The sequence below is a fragment of the Arachis hypogaea genome, chromosome 13, assembly GCF_003086295.3.
Source record: "Arachis hypogaea cultivar Tifrunner chromosome 13, arahy.Tifrunner.gnm2.J5K5, whole genome shotgun sequence".
NCBI lineage: Eukaryota > Viridiplantae > Streptophyta > Magnoliopsida > Fabales > Fabaceae > Arachis > Arachis hypogaea.
In genome coordinates, this window is record NC_092048.1 from 125,036,773 (window position 1) to 125,058,890 (window position 22,118).

The following is a 22,118-nucleotide window of genomic DNA, read 5'->3' on the forward strand; positions in this document are numbered from 1 at the left end:
AAATTTAACAATCAAAATATACCTAATTAGAATTAAAATTAAATTAAATTAAAATTAAAATATTAAAATATAGTAATATTATATTACTAATTTAATAACTAAAATATGTCACATAACATTCTCTCGTTAAGAGTAAGATAAAATATTTTTCTCAAAAGTTAATAAACTCTCTTCCTTCATCCTCCTATCTACCCTTCTCTATTTTTCTCTACCTTCTCCACTCTATCTATAACTTATAATTTATATTTTATATTACTAATTTGACAAATCAAAATGTGTCACGAAGTATTCTTTCATTATAATTAAAATAAAATTTTTATTCCAAAATTAACAAACTCTCTCTCTCCTTTTTCTTTATCTTTCTCTTTCTTTTCTCTTTCATTCTCTATATCTCTCTACTTTTCCGTTTTACAAAAAAAAAATTAATAAAATAATATAATATAATTCAAATAAATTCATAAAACTATAAGAAATATATTAAATTTATAATTAAATATAATTAAAAAATAATCTAATAATGTTATTCACATAAAAATATATTATTATAATATGTATACTTTTTTAGTTTTTTATTTAATTTTAAATTTTATCACTTATCTTTTTAATTTATATTTTCAATTCTCTTCCTTCAAATATTTATTACATAGAATTTAAAAAATACTAATGATACGATTAATAATTAGAATCAATATTCAATTGTTTCAAAAAAATATTCTTAAGTTAATTTTATAATTATCAATATAATTTTTTATACTAATATTTAATTATATTTTTAAATATAGAAAGAGAAAATATATTATTTTTTAATAACAAGTATAAAATTTAATTATGTTTATTTGTACAACAAATATAATACTTAATCATATGTAAAAGTATACACATTAAATTCTTTCGAGTTTTAGATAATAAATGTTAAAATTAATTATTAATAAAAAAATAATTTTTTTCACATGAAAATACAGTAACTAAAAATCTTATTATTTGATTTTTTTTTATCTATGGAGATAGGATCTTCTTAGCTTATAAGAACTTTTTTCTATATGATCTTTTTGTAAAAGTAGTTTGATATTATAATCTTTAATTTTTTGTCATAATCTATAATGTCAAGACAAAATCAACATAATTTCAAAAAATTTATATTCCCGTAATATTATTACGGGTAAAAATACTAGTATATTATTAAAATTACAACCGAAATATATATACCACATATTACTTTCTCATTACAATTAAAATTCAATCTTTCTCTCTAAAATTAACGAGCTCTCTCTCTCTCTATATATATATATATATATATATATATTGAAGAAAATCTCATGCCCTAAGCTGTTCAAGCTGTGATGTTGATGCTTTGATGAACCAGAAGGGATCAAGAGAGGGAGAGAAATAAGTTCTTCTCATTGTTGGAGAGAATGAAAAATCCCCCTTAGAAAATATTTGTTGAGTTATTACACCTGATATACTATGTACTTTTTTATGTACTCTCACTAAAAAATAATTACAATGGTAAACCTATTATTGATAAAGAAATAATCTAGGTAACACCCTCCCGCAAGCTAGAATTGTGTAAATCTAACAATCCTAGCTTGGAAATATTAGCAAGAAAAGGACCCGGTGGCAGAGCTTTGGTAAGAAAATCAGCAAGTTGATCCTTGGAACGAACTGGCATAAGATGAATGAGACCAGACAAATGCTTTTCACGAACAATGTGGCAGTCTACTTCAATGTGTTTAGTTCTTTCATGAAAGATAGGATTATTGACAATGTGAATGGCTGACTGGTTGTCACAGAATAGAGTGATAGACTTTTGAAGCGGCAAGCCAATGAAATCCATTAAGAAAGATAACCAACTAGCTTCACAAGTGGCAACAGCAAGAGACCTATATTCAGCTTCTGCAGAGGACTTGGCAACTGTGGTTTGCTTCTTACTCTTCCAGCTAATGAGCGAGTTCCCAAGCATGAAGCAATAACCGGAAACGAGCGACGAGTATCGGCACAGGTAGCCCAGTCAGCGTTGGCAAATCCAGTGAGATGCAGATTAGAAGTAGAGGAGAAGAAGAGACCAGTTGCAGGTCGGCCTTTTAAATATCGGAGTACACGAAAAGCAGCCTGTAGGTGAGAAGTGGTTGCACAGTCCAAAAATTAGCTCAAACGTCCCACATCATAAGAGATATCGGGTCTAGTGTTTGTGAGGTAAAGGAGTTGGCCGATGAGCTGTTTGTAAACAGTGTTGTCTGTTAAAATGGTACCTGATTTCTTTGAGAGTTTCTGACTATAATCAAATGGAGTAGAGAGAGGCTTGCAATCTAGATAGCCAAAATCTCTGAGAAGGTCCATGGTGTACTTCTGCTGATAAATGTGAATTCCAGAGTTAGAGTGTGCTACTTCCATTCCCAAGAAGTATTTGAGATCACCAAGATCCTTTATTTTGAATTTGTCATCCAAATCTTGCTTGATGGAATTGATTTCACCAATGTCATTCCCGGTTAAAACCAAGTCATCAACATATACTAGAATGGCAGTGAAGCTTTCAGATTGTTTCTCGATGAAGAGTGAATGATCATAAAAAAACTGCTTATAACCAGCATCCACAAGAGTCTGAGTGAGCTTAATGTTCCATTGCCTGCTTGCTTGCTTAAGTCCATATAGAGATTTTTGTAATTTACAAATCAAATCTGGTTGTGACACAGCCAAACCGGGTGGTATCTTCATATAAACTTCTTTGTCCAAATCTCCATGAAGGAAGGCAGTGTTGACGTCCAACTGTTTCAAATGCCATTTCTTTGCCGCTGCTAATGCTAACATTACTCGTAGGGTAGTCATTTTGACAACTAGACTAAGAGTATCACCATAATCTACTCCTTGCACTTGAGTGAATCCTTTTACAACTAGCCTCGCTTTGTGTCTCTCTATGGTGCCATCGGAATTGAATTTTACCCGAAAAACCCATTTGCAACCCACAGCCTTCTTGTCTTTTGGGAGTTCAGTGAGACACCAAGTTCTGTTCTGATCTAGAGCTGTCAATTCATCTTGTATTGCCTTTCTCCAACATTCATGTGCAGCCGCTTCCTCATAAGTGCTAGGTTCTTGAGTTGAGGTGATGGCTAGAGAAAGTGACTTATATTTTAGGGTTAGTTTATCATATGACAAGTGTTGTGAGATAGGATATAAAGAATTAGAGTTGGCAACGTTGCTAGAGTGAGCTGTGTGGGTTGTCATACAATGATAGTCCTTCAAATAAGCAGGCGATTTATTGACTCTTTCAGACTTTCTAGTAATGCAGTCATGTGTGATGTCAGAGTGTTGTGATGCAGGTGCATTATTAGTGTGTGGTGTGGTAATGGGTGCAATGGTGTGTGAGAAAATTGGTGAGTGCATTGAGCTTGAGAAATGTTCATTTGAATCTATGAGTGTGGTATGTGTGGGTGATTGCAAATGATGTGTGGATGGTGTATCATATTGAAAAAGATCAATGCATTGTGGAGTACGAATGGGTACCACAGAAATGTCAGTGCTAGTGGAATGTAAAAATGGAAAATGAGTTTCATAAAAAATTACATTTCTGGATATAAAAATTTTCTTTGATTTTAAATCAATAAGTCGAAAACCCTTTATTCCTAATTTAAAACCAAGAAAAGCTGTTTTTCTGGCTCTTGGGTCTAATTTTGTTCTTGAATTTGTTAATGTGGAGGCATATGCAAGAGAACCAAATACTCTTAAATATGAAAGGTCAGGTAAGTTACCATACAAAAGCTTATAAGGACTAGCATTATCCAGGTTAGTGCTGGGCAGCCTATTAATTAGGTGAATGGCATGAGCAACTGCGTATTGCCAAAAATAATGTGAAATTCCTGATTGAAATAGTAGTGCTCTAGCAACACCTAAATATGCTGGTATTTTCTCTCTACAATCCCGTTTTGCTCTGGTGTTTCTACACAAGAAGTTTGGTGTAAAATTCCAGTTGATGCAAAAAAGGATTTTAGAGTGAACTCTGGCCCATTGTCGGTCCTTATACACTTAACTTGTTTTTCAAATTGTACTCTGACAAAATTCACAAAATTAATAACCAATTGTGATGCTTCAGATTTGGTTTTCATAAAAAAAATCCAAGTGAATTTGCTCTTGCCATCCACCACAGTAAAAAAATACCTATGTCCTTCATTGGAAGGGACAGAAATAGGACCCCAGATATCCATATGAACTAAGTCAAAACAATCTTTTATTTTAGTTGTACTAAGATTAAAAGATAATTTCTTTTGTTTTGCAAAATGACATGAATCACAAGGAAATTTTGAAGCAATACAATCTATAAAAGGATAATACTTCTCCAGAAAAATCAATTTATGCATGGGTATGTGTCCTAATCTAAGATGCCAAATGTTGTTGTGCTCACTGTGTGAATGTGTGGTGGGATGAGTAGTAGTCGTAGTTGCCGCCAATGAAGCTTGCTTTGTTGGAAAAGAGGGAAAGTGAGAGAATTATGGTTCTCTACTCATTGTATATAACCCTTCTATACACTCAGCAATGCCAATCATTTTTGATGTGGATCTATCTTGTATCTCACAATACTTATCATTAATATTGATTAACAGTTGACAATGTAAGTTTGAGGTTAACTTTAACATAGATATCAGTTTAAAATCAAAAGAAGGAATGTATAAAACATTTTTGAGAAAAAAATTTTTAGAGAATGTGATTGTGCCAATGATGGTGCTAACAGTTTTGGTTCCATTTGGCAATATCACATTGATTGGATCAATATTTTGAAAACTTGCAAAATCTTTTAAGTCAAAAGTCACATGATCTGTTGCACCGGAATCAATGACCCATAATGCAGATTTTGGAGTGATAATGCTCATAATTCTCGCATTAAAATATAATGCAATGGTTTTACCTGGAGTGGAAGTTTGAATGGAATTAGTCAAAATTTGATTTGCATTATGAGGTTGTTGCTGCACACTTTTGTCTTTGATCAACTCTAATAAGGCAAATCTTTGCTCTGGAGTGAATCCAGATCTTGATATTCCAGTGTTCTCTTGGAGACAATTGAGCTGGAATTGTTTATTTATCACTGAGTATATCATCATGCCCTTCAGTGATCACGTGATTGATGGTAGTGTTATGTTGCTGCCATTGATAGAAATGGGAGGAGTATCCATGCTTCTTATAGCATACATCTTCTGTGTGGCCTTGCTTGTTGCAATGAGAGCAAGCCAATATAGCTCCACGACCTCTGCAATGGGAGGATCTGTTTGCCATGTTTGCTATTTTGAGAAATCAATGAATCACAGAGTAATAGGGATTCAGATCTTCTTCCTTCCAACTCGTTGATCGGAACAACTATGTTCACCAAGAAAGAATCTTGCGAAATAGCCTCTCATCAAACTCTATTGGATGAGTTTGAAGGAAGAGGTAAGAATGGGGAAAAAAATGTCGAAAGAAAAATTAGGGATAGAAAGAAAATGGTAAAATTGGATTGATCTCAATTCACAACTTTTTTTTTTTTTAATAATTTGATTCACAGCTTGGTTGCTCTCCACGCTCACCGCACCATAAAAAAAATCTCATGCCCTAAGCTGTTCAAGCTGTGATGTTGATGCTTTGATGAACCAGAAGGGATCAAGAGAGGGAGAGAAATAAGTTCTTTTCATTGTTGGAGAGAATGAAAAATCCCCCTTAGAAAATATTTGTTGAGTTATTACACCTTATATACTATGTACTTTTTTATGTACTCTCACTAAAAAATAATTACAATGGTAAACCTATTATTGATAAAGAAATAATCTAGGTAACATATATATATATATATACTATGTACTTTTTTATGTACTCTCACTAAAAAATAATTATAATGATAAACCTATTATTGATAAAAAAATAATCTAGTATATATATATATATCATTCCTTGCTTCACCCATTTTAAATCTCCTATATATCATTATCAATAACTAATTACTTACAAATTATAAATTTAATAATTAAATTATGAAATATAACATTATCTAATTATAATTAAAATTAAAATCGGGATATTGAAATTAAAATTGAAATACAATTATATTATTTTACTAATTTAACAACTAAAATATGTCATATGACGCTCGCGTTAAAATTGAGATGAAATATTTTTTTCCAAAACTAATACTTTCTTTCTCCATCTTTTTATATACTTAATTCTGCTTCTCTATTTCTCTCTACCATTCTCACTCTATATATAACTTATAATTTATAATTTATATTATTAATTTGACAAACCAAAATATGTCACGAGATATTCTTTCATTACAATAAAAATAAAATCTTTCTCCCTAAAAGTAACAATTAACTCTCTCTCTCTCTTCCCTTATTCTTCTTTATCTTTCTCTCTCCTTTTTCTCTTATTCTTTCTCGCTCTATATTTTTGTTCTACCAAAATAAAATTAATAAAATAATATAATTCAAATAAATTTATAAAATTATAAAAAATATATTAAATTTATAATTAAATATAATTAAAAAATATTCCTTAATATTATTCACATAAAAAATATATTATTATTATTATATACACACTTTTTTAATTCTTTATTTAGTTTTAAATTTTCACAACTTTTCTTTTTAATTTATATTTTTAGTTCTCTTTCTTTAAATATTTATTACATATAATTTAGAGAGAATAATAATGTACGTTGTGATTAATAATTAGAATCAAGATTCAATTGTTTCAAAAAATATTTTGAGATAATTTTATAATTATCAATATAAACTTTAATTTTTTAGACTAATATCTAACTGTATTTGTATATATAGAGAGAGAAAATATATTTTTAAATAATAAGAATAAAAATAAATTAGTTTTGATTGTGCAACAGAATTAACACCTAATCAAATATAAAAGTATAACCATGAAATTTTTTTAAATTTTAAATAATAAATATTAAAATTAATTTTTAATAAATAATTAAACTCTTTCATATGAAAATAATAACTGAAATACTTATTATTTGATTTCGGAGACCTGGATCTTCTTAACCAACATGAACTTTTGTCCTCTACGATTTTTTTATAAAAGTAGTTTGATTCTATAAATTTTTTCTCTCATAATCTATAATGTCAGGATAAAGTCAATATAATTTTAAAATATTTATTTTTCCCGTAATGTTATTACTTATTACGGACAAAAAACTCTAGTTGAATTACTGAACTAAAAAATTGGATCGATCATTAAAAGTGATAATAAAAAATAATAAAATTGGATGATTCTCTAGTTTTTTTTTATTCTTTTTTAAATTAATTTCTGTACGTCGGTATGTTGAATTACTGAACCAATACCAAAAAGAAAAAAGAATTATGGAACCTCATATATTATTTAAAAAAATCATTAATCGTATCATTTAATATTATTGAAGGATTCATTTAATTAAATGTAATAAAAAAGAAGAAGAATTCATTTAATTCGACGGGTGAGGATAAATAAAAGACAGATCGGCACCGGTAGTGATATTTATTGCTGTATTTGACTACTCCTTCACTTTGATATTCTACCTTTTCTATTTCAATATTTACCTATTACTTTTGAGAAATTCTTACATGGATTCGTTCGCACAGATCACGTGAAAAGTTAGTAGAGTTATATGTGCATTTTTTTTTATTAGAAAACGAATTATAATCAATGGTAGAAAAAAAAATTGCATAAAAAATTAATTATTAAATTAATTATACATTTATGATGTAAGAATTGTATTTGTGAAGAACTTAAAAAAATGGAGTAGCATGTGAGATAGGATGAATATGGGTTATAAATAGTGGGCGGCATTGTGGCAAGGAAGCTTCGCATCAGAATCGAATGAAAAATGGGCTCATCAAATGCCTTTGGCTGGGCTGCAACAGATACCTCTGGTCAGCTCTCTCCCTTCCATTTCTCAAGAAGGTATCTTCTTCTTCTTCTTCTTCTTCTTCTTCTTCTTCTTCTTCTTCTTCTTCTTCTTCTTCTTCTTCTTCTTCTTCTTCTTCTTCTTCTTCTTCTTCTTCTTCTTCTTCTTGTTGTTGTTGTATAGTTGTATATGTCTCACTACTTAATTACTATTACTATTATGTTTGCAGGGAAAACGAAGCTGATGACGTCACTCTCAAAATCCTCTTCTGCGGGGTTTGCCATTCCGATCTGCACACAATCAAGAACGACTGGGGTTTCACTACTTACCCCGTTGTCCCTGGGTTCGTTCTTTTCTTCCTCTTTTTCATTTTCCAATATACTCTCAAACTTCCAACTCTTTCTCTACCTATCTTACTCCTCCACTCTTTCTCTCTCTTTAATTTTTTCATGCTTAATCCCACCAATCACCAACCGTTCTTTTCTTTCCTGGCTTCAATCTTTTTTAAAAACTGCAGATGATCAATATTATATAAAATATAGATATAAATAAGAGTAAAAAATGCTTACGAATGCTGCCCCAAAAAGATCCTCTCTATTTGTCACCTAAAATTCAACAAAAATAAAAAATTTATCTTTTATAAACGATAACTAATTTTTGTATCTTACAAAATATGTATGCATTTGATTTGTAATTTTATAAGAATATTTAGATAATTATTTTAAAATTATATAAAAAAATTACTTTGTTAAAATTATCATATTTTAAAGATAAAATATGTCTTACCTTTTTAATCCGATTTTTAAATTATCGGATCATCATCGTCATCATAGTTTGAAATATTTTTATTTTTATTTTTATAATTTAAAAGTACTTTTCAATAATTTGAAAGTGATTTTTTTGTTGGTTTACAACAGCAACTTTATTAGTGTTGTTGGAGAGAGAGAGAGAGTGGGACACACATAACCGTTGAGTCGTTGCCATCATTAACAATCTCACTCTCCTGTCTCCTCTTTGGTCACCCTCGGGCCTCCGCCAGGGACTCCCTCAGTCGGTTCTTTTTTGGATTCATTTCTTCATCCACATAAATCTCTTCTTTTTTGGATTCATTTTTTGCCACAGTATTTATTATTGGAAAAATATCATCAATAGTTAAAATAATTAAAATATCAGTATTCTTGATATACTTAAAATTTTTTTTTTATTATTTATTATTTAGGGTTAACTGCAAATAATCTCTTCTTTTTTTTTTTTTGGTATTCTAACATTGGATTTTATTAAATATGTGAATTGACCCCAAAATTTCTCCTTATTAAAGCATTTAGTGAAAATAAGTGTGTCGTACTCCTTTAATTTTGGATTATAAGAAAATTTCCTTTTAATTATTGTTATTTTTAAATATGAAATTTTGATGTCATAAGCTTGATACCGTTGTCATAAATCCTGTTTTTGCTCCCATCAAGGGGACCACTCTATCCACATTGCACTGATAGTGATAAAAAACAATTATTATCACAACAGTAATGATAGATAATAGAATATGAGTTGATTTTGTGCAATGTAATTAGTATGATTCACAATGGATTTATATAGTAAGAAGAAGATTTTTTAGATGTGTCTTTATCGTAACTCTACAGGGCTAAAATAATAGCATTAACACAAACCCTTTTTAAGCGGCAGAAATCCTTTCAGTAAACAGGAACCTAAACTAAACAAAACAATAGAATCTAACTCCTCAGGGTACAGACAAATAAATAAGACTACAAGCCAAGCAAAACTAAAAGTAAATTGGTTTGTTTATTTATTTTAGGTATGTGATTAGTGCAAACAATTTCTTTATAAGGTGGATTTTATATGAAATAGTAGTAAACTTGAATAACGAATAATAATAGTTGGAGGCAAACATTTCTATTTGTGAAGGATGCAATATGATTTCAGGATGTGAGTTTAAGTTGCATTGTGTTTTGCAGGCATGAAATTGCTGGTATTGTGACAAAAGTTGGAAGTAATGTGACAAAATTTAAGGAGGGGGATAGAGTTGGAGTTGGTGTAATAGTGGACTCATGTAAGGAATGTGAGTGTTGCCAGCAGGATCTGGAGAATTACTGTCCTAGAACTGTGTATACCTATAACTCTCCTTATAAAGGGACACGAACCCAGGGTGGCTACTCCGATTTCGTGGTTGTTCACCAGCGCTTTGTGCTTCGATTTCCCGACAACTTACCCCTTGATGCCGGTGCCCCTCTTCTGTGTGCTGGGATTACTGTGTATAGCCCAATGAAGTATTATGGGATGACAGAGCCCGGCAAGCATTTGGGAGTGGCCGGCCTCGGCGGCTTAGGCCACGTTGCCATCAAATTTGGCAAAGCATTTGGTCTCAAAGTTACTGTCATTAGTGGCTCTCCCAACAAGGAAGCTGAGGCCATTCACACTCTAGGGGCTGATTCTTTCCTTCTTTCCTCTGATCCTGAAAGAATGAAGGTGAGGTAGCGTGTATCACAAGGAATTAGCCAACCATGTTGTTGTGTACAAAAATGGATGGCAACTCAATTTATGTTATTTTTGCACATGATTCATGCAGGCTGCCATGGGAACAATGGATTATATCATCAGCACGATTTCCGCCGTCCATCCGCTGGCTCCCCTGCTTGGTCTGCTGAAGCTGAACGGAAAGCTGGTCAATGTAGGGCTGCCTAGCAAGCCGCTTCAGCTTCCTATCTTCCCCTTGGTTGGAGGTAAGTAATCAGGAAACCAAGAATTCACATTTCTAGTACTATAAACCTGTATGGATTTAGTCATTGGAATGAAAAGTGTAAGTCATGTGCAGGAAGGAAGCTTATAGGGGGAAGCAACTTTGGAGGGCTGAAGGAGACTCAGGAGATGCTTGATTTCTGTGCAAAGCATAACATAACTGCAAATATTGAGCTGATTAAGATGGATGAGATCAACACTGCTATCGAAAGGCTCAGCAAATCCGATGTTAAATATCGCTTTGTTATTGATGTTGCAAACTCCTTATCTTCCAGTAACATGTAGAACAAGCTTCCTTCAACTCTTTCATGTCTCAACTTTAAGCGTCTCAGTTTGTGGTCATAGAATAAACCTTAAGTGTGCTGTTTTGTTGACTGTTTCTTATTTAGTTGTATCATGCTATTGTTTCTTTAGTTGTTTGGACTATTGAAAAATAAACCACAATCTACTTTTGTTGACCACCGGAACCCGACTAAAGCTTCATGAAGAGTATATACAATGCCATTGTTGAGTTATTCTGGAAGCATTCCATAAGTATTAATTGAGTTCTATTCTTTTCTTTTTGGTTTTTCACTGTATATCCTCTAACCCGGCAAGTCAACGATTAATCTGTCACGAATTTGATCTCTATTTAAGAGTCTCCCCTTAGACAATAAATTGCACCATACACAACGCGGAATCGAACCATCGAGTTCTATTCTGGTTGAGACTTTTTCATTTAACTATTTAGTTCAATTCTAATTTGCAAACAAACTTTCTTATTAATGCAGCTTTGCATTTCCTATTTATCTTTGCCATGAGTTATCTGTATACGACGAAACGTTCTCCTATTTGAATGAAACAATGGGGAGAAGTTGATTAGTTGAATACCCAAAGAGGAAAAAGAAATAGGTGGGTACTCCCATGAAGATATTATAATTATCTTCATGTGATGATTTTTCTTTTTGACCCTTAGATGATAGAGTGTAGGGTTAGATTTTGATATGTTATAAAAGTGTTGTTTTTATTTGAAGTGTGGCCAAATCAATAAATCACATTTTTATACAAAGCATCTTCATAAAAAGATGTTTTTTGCATCTTCATTTGAGTAGCTCCCAAAGAAATATATGGAATTAAAGTGTACTATACCCTTACCAATAAGGCAATGTAATAAAAGAGTTGTGCTATATTCTTTTGGGTAGGGGCGTACGGGAGAAGAAAAAGAAAGTCCACAAGCCTGTAATTTATGCCTTTTTCTTTTTGTGCACGGCGGCGGATCGTGATAGTCATGGTCAATGAGCCATCCATTATATCTACACAAATAGTCACATAATTGGAATTAATAGCTGTTCACATTTTCAATCTATTTTTAATTTAGTTTAGTACATCAAAAGCAAGTATTTAAATCCCTAAAATCACTCCAAAAAACGAAGAAAAATAAAATACCGGCAATAAACATTTTATGTTATCTTACAAGATGGACTTTGCTAAAAAAATAACAATAATTGCACACCCTAAATACAAAATTATAAATAAATAAATAAAAGAAGCTAGTTTGATTTATTAACTATTGTTTTCATTCTAATATACCGCATACATATACCTATTTTAGAGTTGCCAATACTTTTCAACGAAGAATGGAGTAAGAATGTCAAAGAAGAAATCATCATTATCCGCAGCACGTTGGAGTATTTTGCCCTTCATCTCCATACATTATACATATATATAGCCTCAGGCATCAACCATTGAATTCCAAACCTTGCAATAAACATTTTGGAAATACAACCTCCAACCTGCAGCAATGGTGCTGCTACCCATCTTGCATGTAACCCTCTTGCAATTAACACTGGCCTCATTTTCAGCAGCCATTGATCCAACACAAGGGTTCACCCAACTCCCAATAAGCAACTCAAATTTCCAGGTCCAAAAGCCTTACGATGTTCCACAAAACCAGCGTTACACCTTCATAGATGGGGTTCATAAATTCTGGGTGTACTCCACCGACAAGCCTTTCGAACCATCCAGCACCACCCTGCCACGAACCGAGATTCGCATTACGGTGAGTTAACATGAAGTCATTAACATTATAATAAGCAGGCTAATTAAGTTGATTAATTAATTTTCAGGGATATGATTATACATCCGGTGTGTGGCAATTTGAAGGGGACTTTTACGTGCCGAGTGGAACAAGCGGTGTGAGCATCATGCAAGTGTTCGGTGGAAGCTCCTCTGCCACAACGTTGCAGCTTAGGGTGTATGATGGTTCTCTTAAGGCTTATAGGGATCCTGTTGTGCTGGACAACATCTACAATAGATGGTTCAGGCTGAATGTGATTCATGATGTTGGTGCCAACAACGTCAAGGTTTACATTGATGGGAATCTCAATTTTGATGGTGCTGGTCGTGGACCCGGTACTTTCTACTTCAAGTTTGGGGTTTATACTCAGAATGATCCTTCCAACTATATGGAATCTCGTTGGAGGGATATTAAACTCTTTAGAAAGTAGTAATAGTACTTGCTTTTAATTTGGTGTTTACATTGAATAAGAAACAAGAACTACTTGTTATATGTTACCAGCTTTGACTATTAAATAATATATTATATTATGTAAGTTCCATTGCTCTTACACATAGAAACACTATGATTGATGATTGAGCATTGTTGGTAGCTAAGTCCTAAGTGAAATTTGAACATCAGGGGAAGGGGAAGGGGCGAAGGCAGGAGAAGAAGCAGAAGCATCACAGTAGCCACGTAAATAATGGGCTTCCTGAGGAGTGATGCCCAAGGAAGTGAGCAACGCAGGCCAGCAATTATGCGTGATGAGGGTGATTGCAGAGCAACATTTGTAGCTAATATGAGTGACGCCGCCATTGCTGAAGTAAAGGAGGATTTCATTCGAACAAGATCTCAGCTCCACCAACGACTTCAAGCAATCCGCCTGCTCCACTCCTCCTCCGTCCTTTGATGCCGTTCCGTACACGACAAGACTCAATACCATCAACAAAATTCCCTCTTTCAGACCCATATATGCTGCAAAATTCGGATTCACGTTTTTTCCTTTCTTGAGTGCACATGCAAGATGGCTTCTCTCACCATCTACTTATATAACTATAGTCAACCCTTCTTATGGATTGTTAGGATTTGGTTGAATTAGTCCCACATTGCTTAGGATAGCAAATGGAGTGGGTGGCCTAGGCTATAAATATGAGGCTAAGTTCTCCATTTGTTTTTGCACCAGTCAGAAACACTTTAAGCTTGTATCTGATTTTTCTTTTCCTCTGTACTCTTTGATTAGAGAGTGTTGTGAGGTGTAGTTAGATATTTGCTTTGAAAGAGTGTGGGTGTACTGGGGTGCCGGTGAGAGAAAGAAGTCTATGTGTTGTAACAATTTTCACATAGTGATATTCTCTGGTTGTCATTTGACAACGGCCGTGGTTTTTTCTCCGGTAATTGGAGTTTCCACGTTAAATTCTTGTGTTGTGATTGTGTCTATTTTATTTCTCTGTCAAAGGTGTTTTCTCAAGGGGGAATTGTGTCTTATTCCCAACAAGTGGTATCAGAGCTTCGGTTCGGTGGGATTTATTCTTAGTATGCTCTGTGGTTGCAGCCTAGTCTAATCTCTTTGGTTGCTGTTGTTGTTGCTGGAAGGCAGTGTGACTCTGTGAGAGTGCAGTTTGGAAAAGGTTCTGGCTAAGGAAAGACTTGGTATTTAAGTGTGTCCATTGTGACCCACCTCTCTTTCCTGGGGACCCTTCCTAGTGCACGGTCTACAGTTGAGTTATAATATTCCAGTATACGGTTGCAACAATGTCAGGATATTCAAGTGCTGTGAAGCTTGAAATAGAGAAATTTGATGGAAGAATCAATTTTGGCTTGTGGCAAGTACAAGTCAAGGATGTGTTGATACAATCAGGTTTGCACAAGGCGTTGAAGGAGAAGATCTCTGGTTGCTCTCTCTATGAGAGAAGATGATGTTCTCTAGAAGACAAGAAGTATCCTCATGGTATTACCGCACTGCCATGGATAAGGATGAGTTGTGGCAATCAGGTCCACAATTGCACACGGGCATTGGTTGGCGTTGAGATGCAAGGTGTGTGGCGGAGTTAGGTCGATGGCTGAAGAACTTCCAGGAAAAGCCAATTTGGAAGTTGCACCATGAATTTTCAGCAAGGTTTCGATCTGTACCAAGGCGAAATTCTTGGAGTGGTCTAATTCCAAGTGAGTATACTTTCATGGTGGAGTATGATAGTTCTCTGAACTATGATTGTCGGTATAGACAATGGCAGCAAAGAATTGTCGGTGTTGACAATGGAAGCTGAAGATGTGTGACTATTTCAATCAAGGTGGAGATTGTTAGGATTTGGTTGAATTAGTCCCACATTGCTTAGGATAGCAAATGGAGTGGGTGGCCTAGGCTATAAATATGAGGCTAAGTTCTCCATTTGTTTTTGCACCAGTCAGAAACACTTTAAGCTTGTATCTGATTTTTCTTTTCCTCTGTACTCTTTGATTAGAGAGTGTTGTGAGGTGTAGTTAGATATTTGCTTTGAAAGAGTGTGGGTGTACTGGGGTGCCGGTGAGAGAAAGAAGTCTATGTGTTGTAACAATTTTCACATAGTGATATTCTCTGGTTGTCATTTGACAACGGCCGTGGTTTTTTCTCCGGTAATTGGAGTTTCCACGTTAAATTCTTGTGTTGTGATTGTGTCTATTTTATTTCTCTGTCAAAGGTGTTTTCTCAAGGGGGAATTGTGTCTTATTCCCAACATGGATTGTAACTCCCAACTTTCAGGCTTCAGGGGAATACAGAAAAGATCCACTATGCACATTACATAAATACATAATCAATTGCGTTTAATTTTCCACTAATATGCCACTATGCCACCTTTCAATCTTCCATCCAATTTAGAATCAAATAAAGATATCAAAAATAAAATCAGCCAATATCTAAGACCAGGTTTCGGTCAAGACAAATTCAGTTTCATCATGTCTATAAATATTGACGACACCATCCCCCCAAAAAGAATTTTTTTTTTTTTTTTCTCTGGGTTTTTGGTGTTTTAGGTGTTGCTCTTTTCTTTTATTAGACTTGTAAAAGAGAAAAAAAAGGAGTAACCAGACCATTTTTTCATTTTGCTTTATTAAACGTATTAAGGATTTAAGTACCAAAAAAAAGGTATTAAGGATTTAAGGCCGACTTGCTTAGGCCATTTGTTTATAAGATGAACAGTTATTGGAAATGTGTTATGTCGAAATGGGCTGTAGCCCAAATCTTAAATGGAGTGGTGCTGACTGCTGAGGCAGGGAACGGGTGGCTGGCTAGTGGCGACTGCCTACTATCCAGTCAGTCAGTCACCAGTGTTATCAAACTCGAATAGACTCAGCTGAATCGGCTGGAAATCCAGTCACTCGTTCACTTGGCCGAACTGAGCCACTCTTTGAACGGTCTTTTATTTTTTGGACTGAACTTAACTGTCTAAACTCTAAAATCTAAACATCAAGCCCGGTGGAAACCAGATCGACCCGTACAGGTTTTAGCAAATTCGGTGACCCGTACGGTTTAAATAACCCGGAACCCGGAAAGGATCATGCTTAATTTTTTTTCCGAAAACGGTGTCGTTTGTGAATGCCCTAGCCCTCAGTCTCTCTTCTCTCGAGTCACCACTCTCGCCACCGGCCTCAGAGTCTCTTTTTCGTCACCATCTCTCTCTCGACCTCAAGCTCTCTCCCCACTCTCACGGCAGGTGTTGTCGCACTCAGGCTCTCTTGGCTCCTGTCTCGCTCACTCACTCACTGTCTCGTACTCAAGCTCGTCGTTGCGCTCTGTGTCGTCATCTCCCACTCAAGCTCGTCGTCGCGCTCTGTGTCGTCAGTCGCCGGCGGCAGAAGCAGGCGGAACAAGCATCTGGTCTCTCGGCTGGTGGTCGTTCTCGTCTTCTTACTTCGGCTCGCCTGGTCAGCTTCCTTTACCGTCAGTTGGTCCCTGGGCAGGTGAGTTCCAACAAATTGCCCTGTTTTTCGTTGTTGTAAATCATCACTACACCTTGCTTTAGTGCTGAAAGTTGAATCTGTTGCTGAAAATATCACTGAGCTAAGTTTCTTTTTTGCTGAAAATCATCACTGGTGGTTGAATTTGTTGCTGTGTTGCTGAAATAATGACTTAGCCAAATCCTTTCTTGCTGTAAATCATTTTTGGAGCTAAAGTTTTTGTTGCTGAAAATTATCATAGTTGAATTTGTAGTTGGAAATTATCAATGAGCCGAATTTGTTGCTGAACATAATGAACATATCACTGAGCTAATTTTTTGTTGCTGGAAAACATCACAGAGTTGAATTTTTGCTGATTATCATCACCGAACCTTAAATTTATGGCTGTCTTGCTTAAATAATCACTTAGCTAAATTTTTTGTTGCTGTAAGTCGTATGTGGAGCTAAAATTTTTGTTGCTGAAAATTATCATAAATGAATTTTTTGTTGAAAATTATCAATGAGTTGAATTTGTACTAGTGACTAATTTATTAGTTATATCTAAGAATTGATACTTGATTGTTATTAATATGTTTGTGAGCATATGCATTTTTATTTTAATTTTATTTTTGTAATTTTATATTTTTATTTAATTATGACTGGATCAACGGGATGAATCGGTTGAACTAGTGACCCAGTGACCACCGGGTCAATTACCAATTCGTTCTGATAACTATGCTACTACGGCTAGGGGGAGTCAGGATTGTGATTGGTGAAGGAGATTGAACTGAACCGAACGCAAGGTCGTGATAGGGTTTTGGAAAGAATGAGCGTGGAAGATCTTCCTCGGAAGGAGGTGAACGTGCTGAAGGGGCACGAGGGCGCTGTGCTTGCCGCGAGGTTCAACGCCGACGGCAACTACTGCCTCAGCTGCGGCAAAGACCGCACCATACGCCTCTGGAATCCCCACCGTGGCATCCACATCAAGACCTACAAATCCCATGGCCGCGAAGTCCGCGACGTCCACGTCACTTCGTACTCTCTCTCTCTCTCTCTGTCTCGTACTCCTTAGTAATCAACACAATTGCATGTTAATAATTTGATTTAGGGACAACTCCAAGCTATGTTCGTGTGGTGGAGATCGCCAGATATTTTATTGGGATGTAGCTACAGGCCGTGTAATTCGAAAGTTCCGTGGTCATGACGGTGAGGTATTTGCTATTCGCTATTTAGCTCCCTGCCCCTCTATTGTTTCACTTCAATTCGTAGCTATAGACACCACTCTTGTAATGTAGTTTCTTTCATAGGTCAATGCTGTGAAATTCAATGAGTATTCCTCTGTGGTAGTATCAGCTGGCTATGATCAATCCTTGCGTGCTTGGGACTGCAGATCCCACAGCACCGAGCCTATGCAGGTCAATTCATTTTAATAATGCTCATTTCCTTTCCCCGCACACCAATATTACTAATAAAGTCTATCCTATCAATTGATGTTCAGATTATTGACACATTCTCAGATAGTGTCATGTCTGTTTGCTTAACAAAGACTGAAATCATTGGAGGAAGTGTTGATGGAACTGTTCGAACCTTTGACATTCGCATTGGCAGGCATGTAGCAGCATATTTCAAATTGAAAGAGAAACACTCCCGATACGCACATGTATTGTTATCTGCTTCGTGAAATCTACTAATTTTTTCTTTTGTACACACCAGAGAAACATCCGATAACTTGGGGCAACCTGTTAACTGCATATCCATGTCCAATGATGGTAACTGCATTCTAGCTGGTTGTCTCGACTCTACTCTGCGTCTTTTGGACCGGTACGTGTATAACTTTCTGAGGAAATTTAGCATGGATCTTACTCCCTGCTAATTTTTTTTTCATCCTTTCTTGTGGCAGATCTACAGGGGAGTTATTGCAAGAGTATAAAGGACACACTAATAAGGTTAGTTCTCAGATGTTAAATCTGTTTCTATTACTTTCTTCTATTACAAATTTAGCTACAAGTTAAGATTCACCGTCATTTGTATATTTATCTATCTGGCGTACCACATTTCCATTCCGACATTTGTTCATTCTAAAAACATAAATTTTTTTTTTGGTGCGTTTTAAGCAACTATACCATGCCCTTGCAAGCTTTATGGCTTAGTCCATCTTATCAGGTTTAATAATAATTTCTAATTAGTTATCCTCAGTCTTTTAAATTAGATTGCTGCCTTACCAATACGGATGCTCATGTAACTGCTGGCTCTGAGGATGGCTACATCTATTTTTGGGATCTTGTAGATGCATCGGTCGTGTCAAGATTCAGGGCTCATAACTCGGTGGTAAACTCTTTGACTACAGCACCCTTTCTACATGGAAGTTCTGTTAGAAACTATGTTGATACTAATTTACTAAGTCCAAAAGGACATTATAGACCTTTCATTGGCTAATGATATTTTTGCAACTATGATTGTGACTTCCTCAAGTTTTTAGTTCCTCCTTAAGCTTGACAAAAGAAAATGAATTCCTCTTAAGTTTGAATCCCAAACTTGATATCGTTTTACAAAATGCTGTTTCAGTTTATGCTTGTTCATCCATTTAGATTATATGGTTCCACAGGAAGCGGATCATGTTTTCAATTGAGCCCTCCTTCTCTTTCCTACTGGCTACTCTCCTAAGTCCTATCCTTTTGTGTTGGGTTGTTGGGGCCACCAATGTGAAAATTTGTTACACCAACAAACAATAATTTCATGTGACAATTCAGTTTTGATACAGTTTTTGTCACCTGTACACAACATCTTGAACAGTTATCAAAAAAATATCTGCTGCTGATTTTCTTCGAAATATTTTCTGTTACTTTGTTGTCAAATTAATTAAAGCTCTTAATGCCGCATCTTATTATTGTCAGTTTCAATTCTCTCTCCCTTTTTTCTTTTTGTTGTGAAAAGAGTCTAAGTATTGCTCTGCCATAACTGATGCCATTTTGGGTTATATAATGTGATAGATACTATAATCTTAGAGATGTAAGTATTTGTTCTTAGTTTTGTTTGGATTTACTTCTTATGGAAGGATAAGACTAGTCGACAATGATACAAGTCACGTGAACTTACTTGCTCAGGTAACAAGCGTAAGTTATCACCCAAAGGAGAATTGCATGGTAACTGCTTCTGTGGATGGCACCATTCGAGTGTGGAAGACATAGGAACAAAATGCAAGCAGGAAGCTTCTCTTGTGTCTACTCGGCCCATACCAATGCCCAAATAGAGCAATAATGACTTGTCCAACACCATATGAAGCCCACAGAAACCGTGTTACTTCAGCCTATATTATATTAGTATATGCATGTTCCTAGAACTGCATGTGCATTTGATTTGGAAGCTAGTTAATACAAGGTGTGAGTCTTAGCTACTGAATCTCTGGTCTCCTGTCAAATGTCAGAAACAGTTTTTGTTTTTTCACCAAAAGAAATAGGGGTATCAGGGTATGGGTTAATCCACTTGTGGCCATGCAGAGAAAATGAGTTGTGTTTCTACTTTCTATTCAATTATTATGCAGTCAAGTTTATTCTGTTATCCTTTTCATTGGGCAAGCATTAATTAAGGATTGTGGAACTTGGATTTTTGCTAGTGAAGTTGTTGGTGAATAAGTGGATGTATACGTTTGTTTTAGTGATATGATTCTTCAGTCTTCAATTCTTTATTATTGATTTCCCATTATTCAATTCCAACTCAAATTGCAAAAGGATGAATTCTAAGTTTTACCTCCATGTAATGTCGTCCTCTAAACTAAAGATAGTTGAAACATGAGAAAGTGAGGAATTAGAACTGCTGATATTTTATATTTTCACATTTTAGAGTATCGAAAATCTCTGTCCCTAGTATTAACATATTTAATGACAGAGAATTCAACAAGTAGACCAAATTGAATTTAAAACTTGTAATCACAATGTTGTGCGAAAAAACACAAGGATTTTGATCTTGCCAAATGGAATATATACGAATATATATGCATACATGTCGGCGTTGAGCAAACCCCTTGTGCTTAAAAAAAGAAAAAAAAGAAAAAAGAAACTCGATTTAGTTGTTGTTGTTGTTGTAGTAGCAATTACGTGTGGGTCTTGCTGTCACAGTTTCGCTGCAAGATTGAGTCTCTTATACATGTGGCCTACAATTATAACAATGATCATAATATCGGTAGTTATTGTCATTATCATCGTCATGATTGCATCTCTCGGACCTATATTTAATCTACTTTTGTATTGAACATTAAAATATTTTTTATTATACATGCCAAATTAATGCGGTTTAAGCATCAATTTATTTGGTTAACTTGAGTTATCTCCAAACTCAATTCGCTAACAACCGTATTTAATCACAATTTGTCCATCCGGCGATGGCAATTGTACCTAACTATGCTATTTATATTCTGATGCCTTTTCATGGTGTTTGTCGGTAAAATTATTGTAGTATCAAAATGTTTGATGCGTAAAAATATGTTTGATGACGGATTGATATTTAAGTATCAAAAATTACAAATGTAAGGTATATACTTATTTTTTTATTAACGAAAATTGAATAAAACATGCATTTTATTAAATACAGGTATGAACATGCATAAAAAGAATGAATCTTGATTTCAATGCATGTCATGTTCCTCTAGTCAATAAAGAATTATAGATAAAATATTTGTTGATGTATATGTTACACCAATCTACCTTTGTATTATTGATTTTGATCAGGTATTACTATTCATATAGAGTTGTTGGTCTGTCAAATTATATATATATTTCATTTTCTTTTTTTAATAAACTAGGGGGAAAGGAAGACTTGTATCTAGCGATGTCCCATTTTATTAACACAATACCCTTTACTTGCTACGGTGTATAACCTTTGTATACTAATTTAAAGCAAATCCAAAAGAAAAAGATATATTTTATAAAAAAAAAAAAAAAAAGGGAGAGAGAGTAGCACGAAGCCACCGACAGTTTTGATAGGCAACAAAGAAGCGAACTAGATATATGAATTGACCAGTCTTACATGTAGTAATGTATCCACTTTACAAAAATTAAGTAGCTACCACACTTGTGGTTGATACAAAGAAAGGAAAGCATTCAAACCATGTAATTGATGCGAATATCCGTACCCAAAAATAAAAAAGAAAAAAGAAAAAAAGAGTAAAGGTTGCAAGATTTTGCAACGCACGAATTGAAATACTGGTGTGTTATAGTGCTAGGCTGGAGCCACTGATACGAACATGTCCAAATATCTATGGCTTCCGACAATGGTGGTGACCCAATTTGGAAAGTTAAGTGTTTGAGATTTTGGTTGTGGTTAAGTGTTGTGTTAATTGGCATATCATATGGTTGAGACTTGAGTTACTCACTTCTCTCTCACCGCATCGCCAGCTGTTTACTCCTGTGGACCCCACCCTAAATTATGGTTTTGGAACTTGCTAGGTTGTCCTTTGGCCCCACCCCTCACTCACATGCATTTCAACGTGGCATGTTCTTGTTAACACACTCACTACCATCGACTACTACTTTACTTAGACTAATTAACAACTAATCACATACAATATTA

General features: G+C 34.7%; 4 protein-coding genes across 6 annotated transcripts; 3 read left to right on the forward strand and 1 right to left on the reverse strand.

The window, feature by feature from the left end:
* Positions 1 to 7,235: 7,235 nt before the first annotated feature.
* On the forward strand, positions 7,236 to 11,121 carry LOC112733163 (probable mannitol dehydrogenase 1). Its single transcript, XM_025782033.3, has 5 exons — positions 7,236 to 7,911; positions 8,085 to 8,198; positions 9,826 to 10,336; positions 10,437 to 10,590; positions 10,683 to 11,121. Exons 1-5 carry the CDS (start codon positions 7,835 to 7,837, stop codon positions 10,889 to 10,891), a joined length of 1,065 nt encoding a protein of 354 aa, XP_025637818.1. The 5' UTR covers positions 7,236 to 7,834; the 3' UTR covers positions 10,892 to 11,121.
* Positions 11,122 to 12,198: 1,077 nt separating this feature from the next.
* On the forward strand, positions 12,199 to 13,197 carry LOC112733164 (citrate-binding protein). Its single transcript, XM_025782034.2, has 2 exons — positions 12,199 to 12,644; positions 12,712 to 13,197. The coding sequence occupies exons 1-2, from the start codon at positions 12,387 to 12,389 to the stop codon at positions 13,090 to 13,092; spliced, it is 639 nt and encodes a 212-aa protein (XP_025637819.1). The 5' UTR covers positions 12,199 to 12,386; the 3' UTR covers positions 13,093 to 13,197.
* Positions 13,198 to 13,254: 57 nt separating this feature from the next.
* LOC140177712 (egg cell-secreted protein 1.4-like) lies at positions 13,255 to 13,611 on the reverse strand. The gene has a single exon (XM_072210860.1). The coding sequence runs from the start codon at positions 13,609 to 13,611 to the stop codon at positions 13,255 to 13,257; it is 357 nt and encodes a 118-aa protein (XP_072066961.1).
* A 2,563-nt stretch (positions 13,612 to 16,174) lies between these two features.
* LOC112733165 (uncharacterized) lies at positions 16,175 to 20,231 on the forward strand. 3 transcript variants are annotated; one of them, XM_025782036.2, is made up of 9 exons: positions 16,175 to 16,577; positions 17,315 to 17,588; positions 17,662 to 17,764; positions 17,861 to 17,968; positions 18,052 to 18,161; positions 18,267 to 18,374; positions 18,454 to 18,499; positions 18,750 to 18,881; positions 19,658 to 20,231. In XM_025782036.2, the coding sequence occupies exons 2-9, from the start codon at positions 17,380 to 17,382 to the stop codon at positions 19,739 to 19,741; spliced, it is 900 nt and encodes a 299-aa protein (XP_025637821.1). In that variant the 5' UTR covers positions 16,175 to 16,577; positions 17,315 to 17,379; the 3' UTR covers positions 19,742 to 20,231. The 3 variants fall into 3 exon arrangements, with proteins under 3 accessions (XP_025637821.1, XP_025637820.1, XP_025637822.1); XM_025782035.2 differs by having other exon boundaries at positions 16,177 to 16,577; positions 17,305 to 17,588; XM_025782037.2 differs by having other exon boundaries at positions 16,215 to 16,577; positions 17,244 to 17,588.
* The last annotated feature ends 1,887 nt before the right edge of the window (positions 20,232 to 22,118 follow it).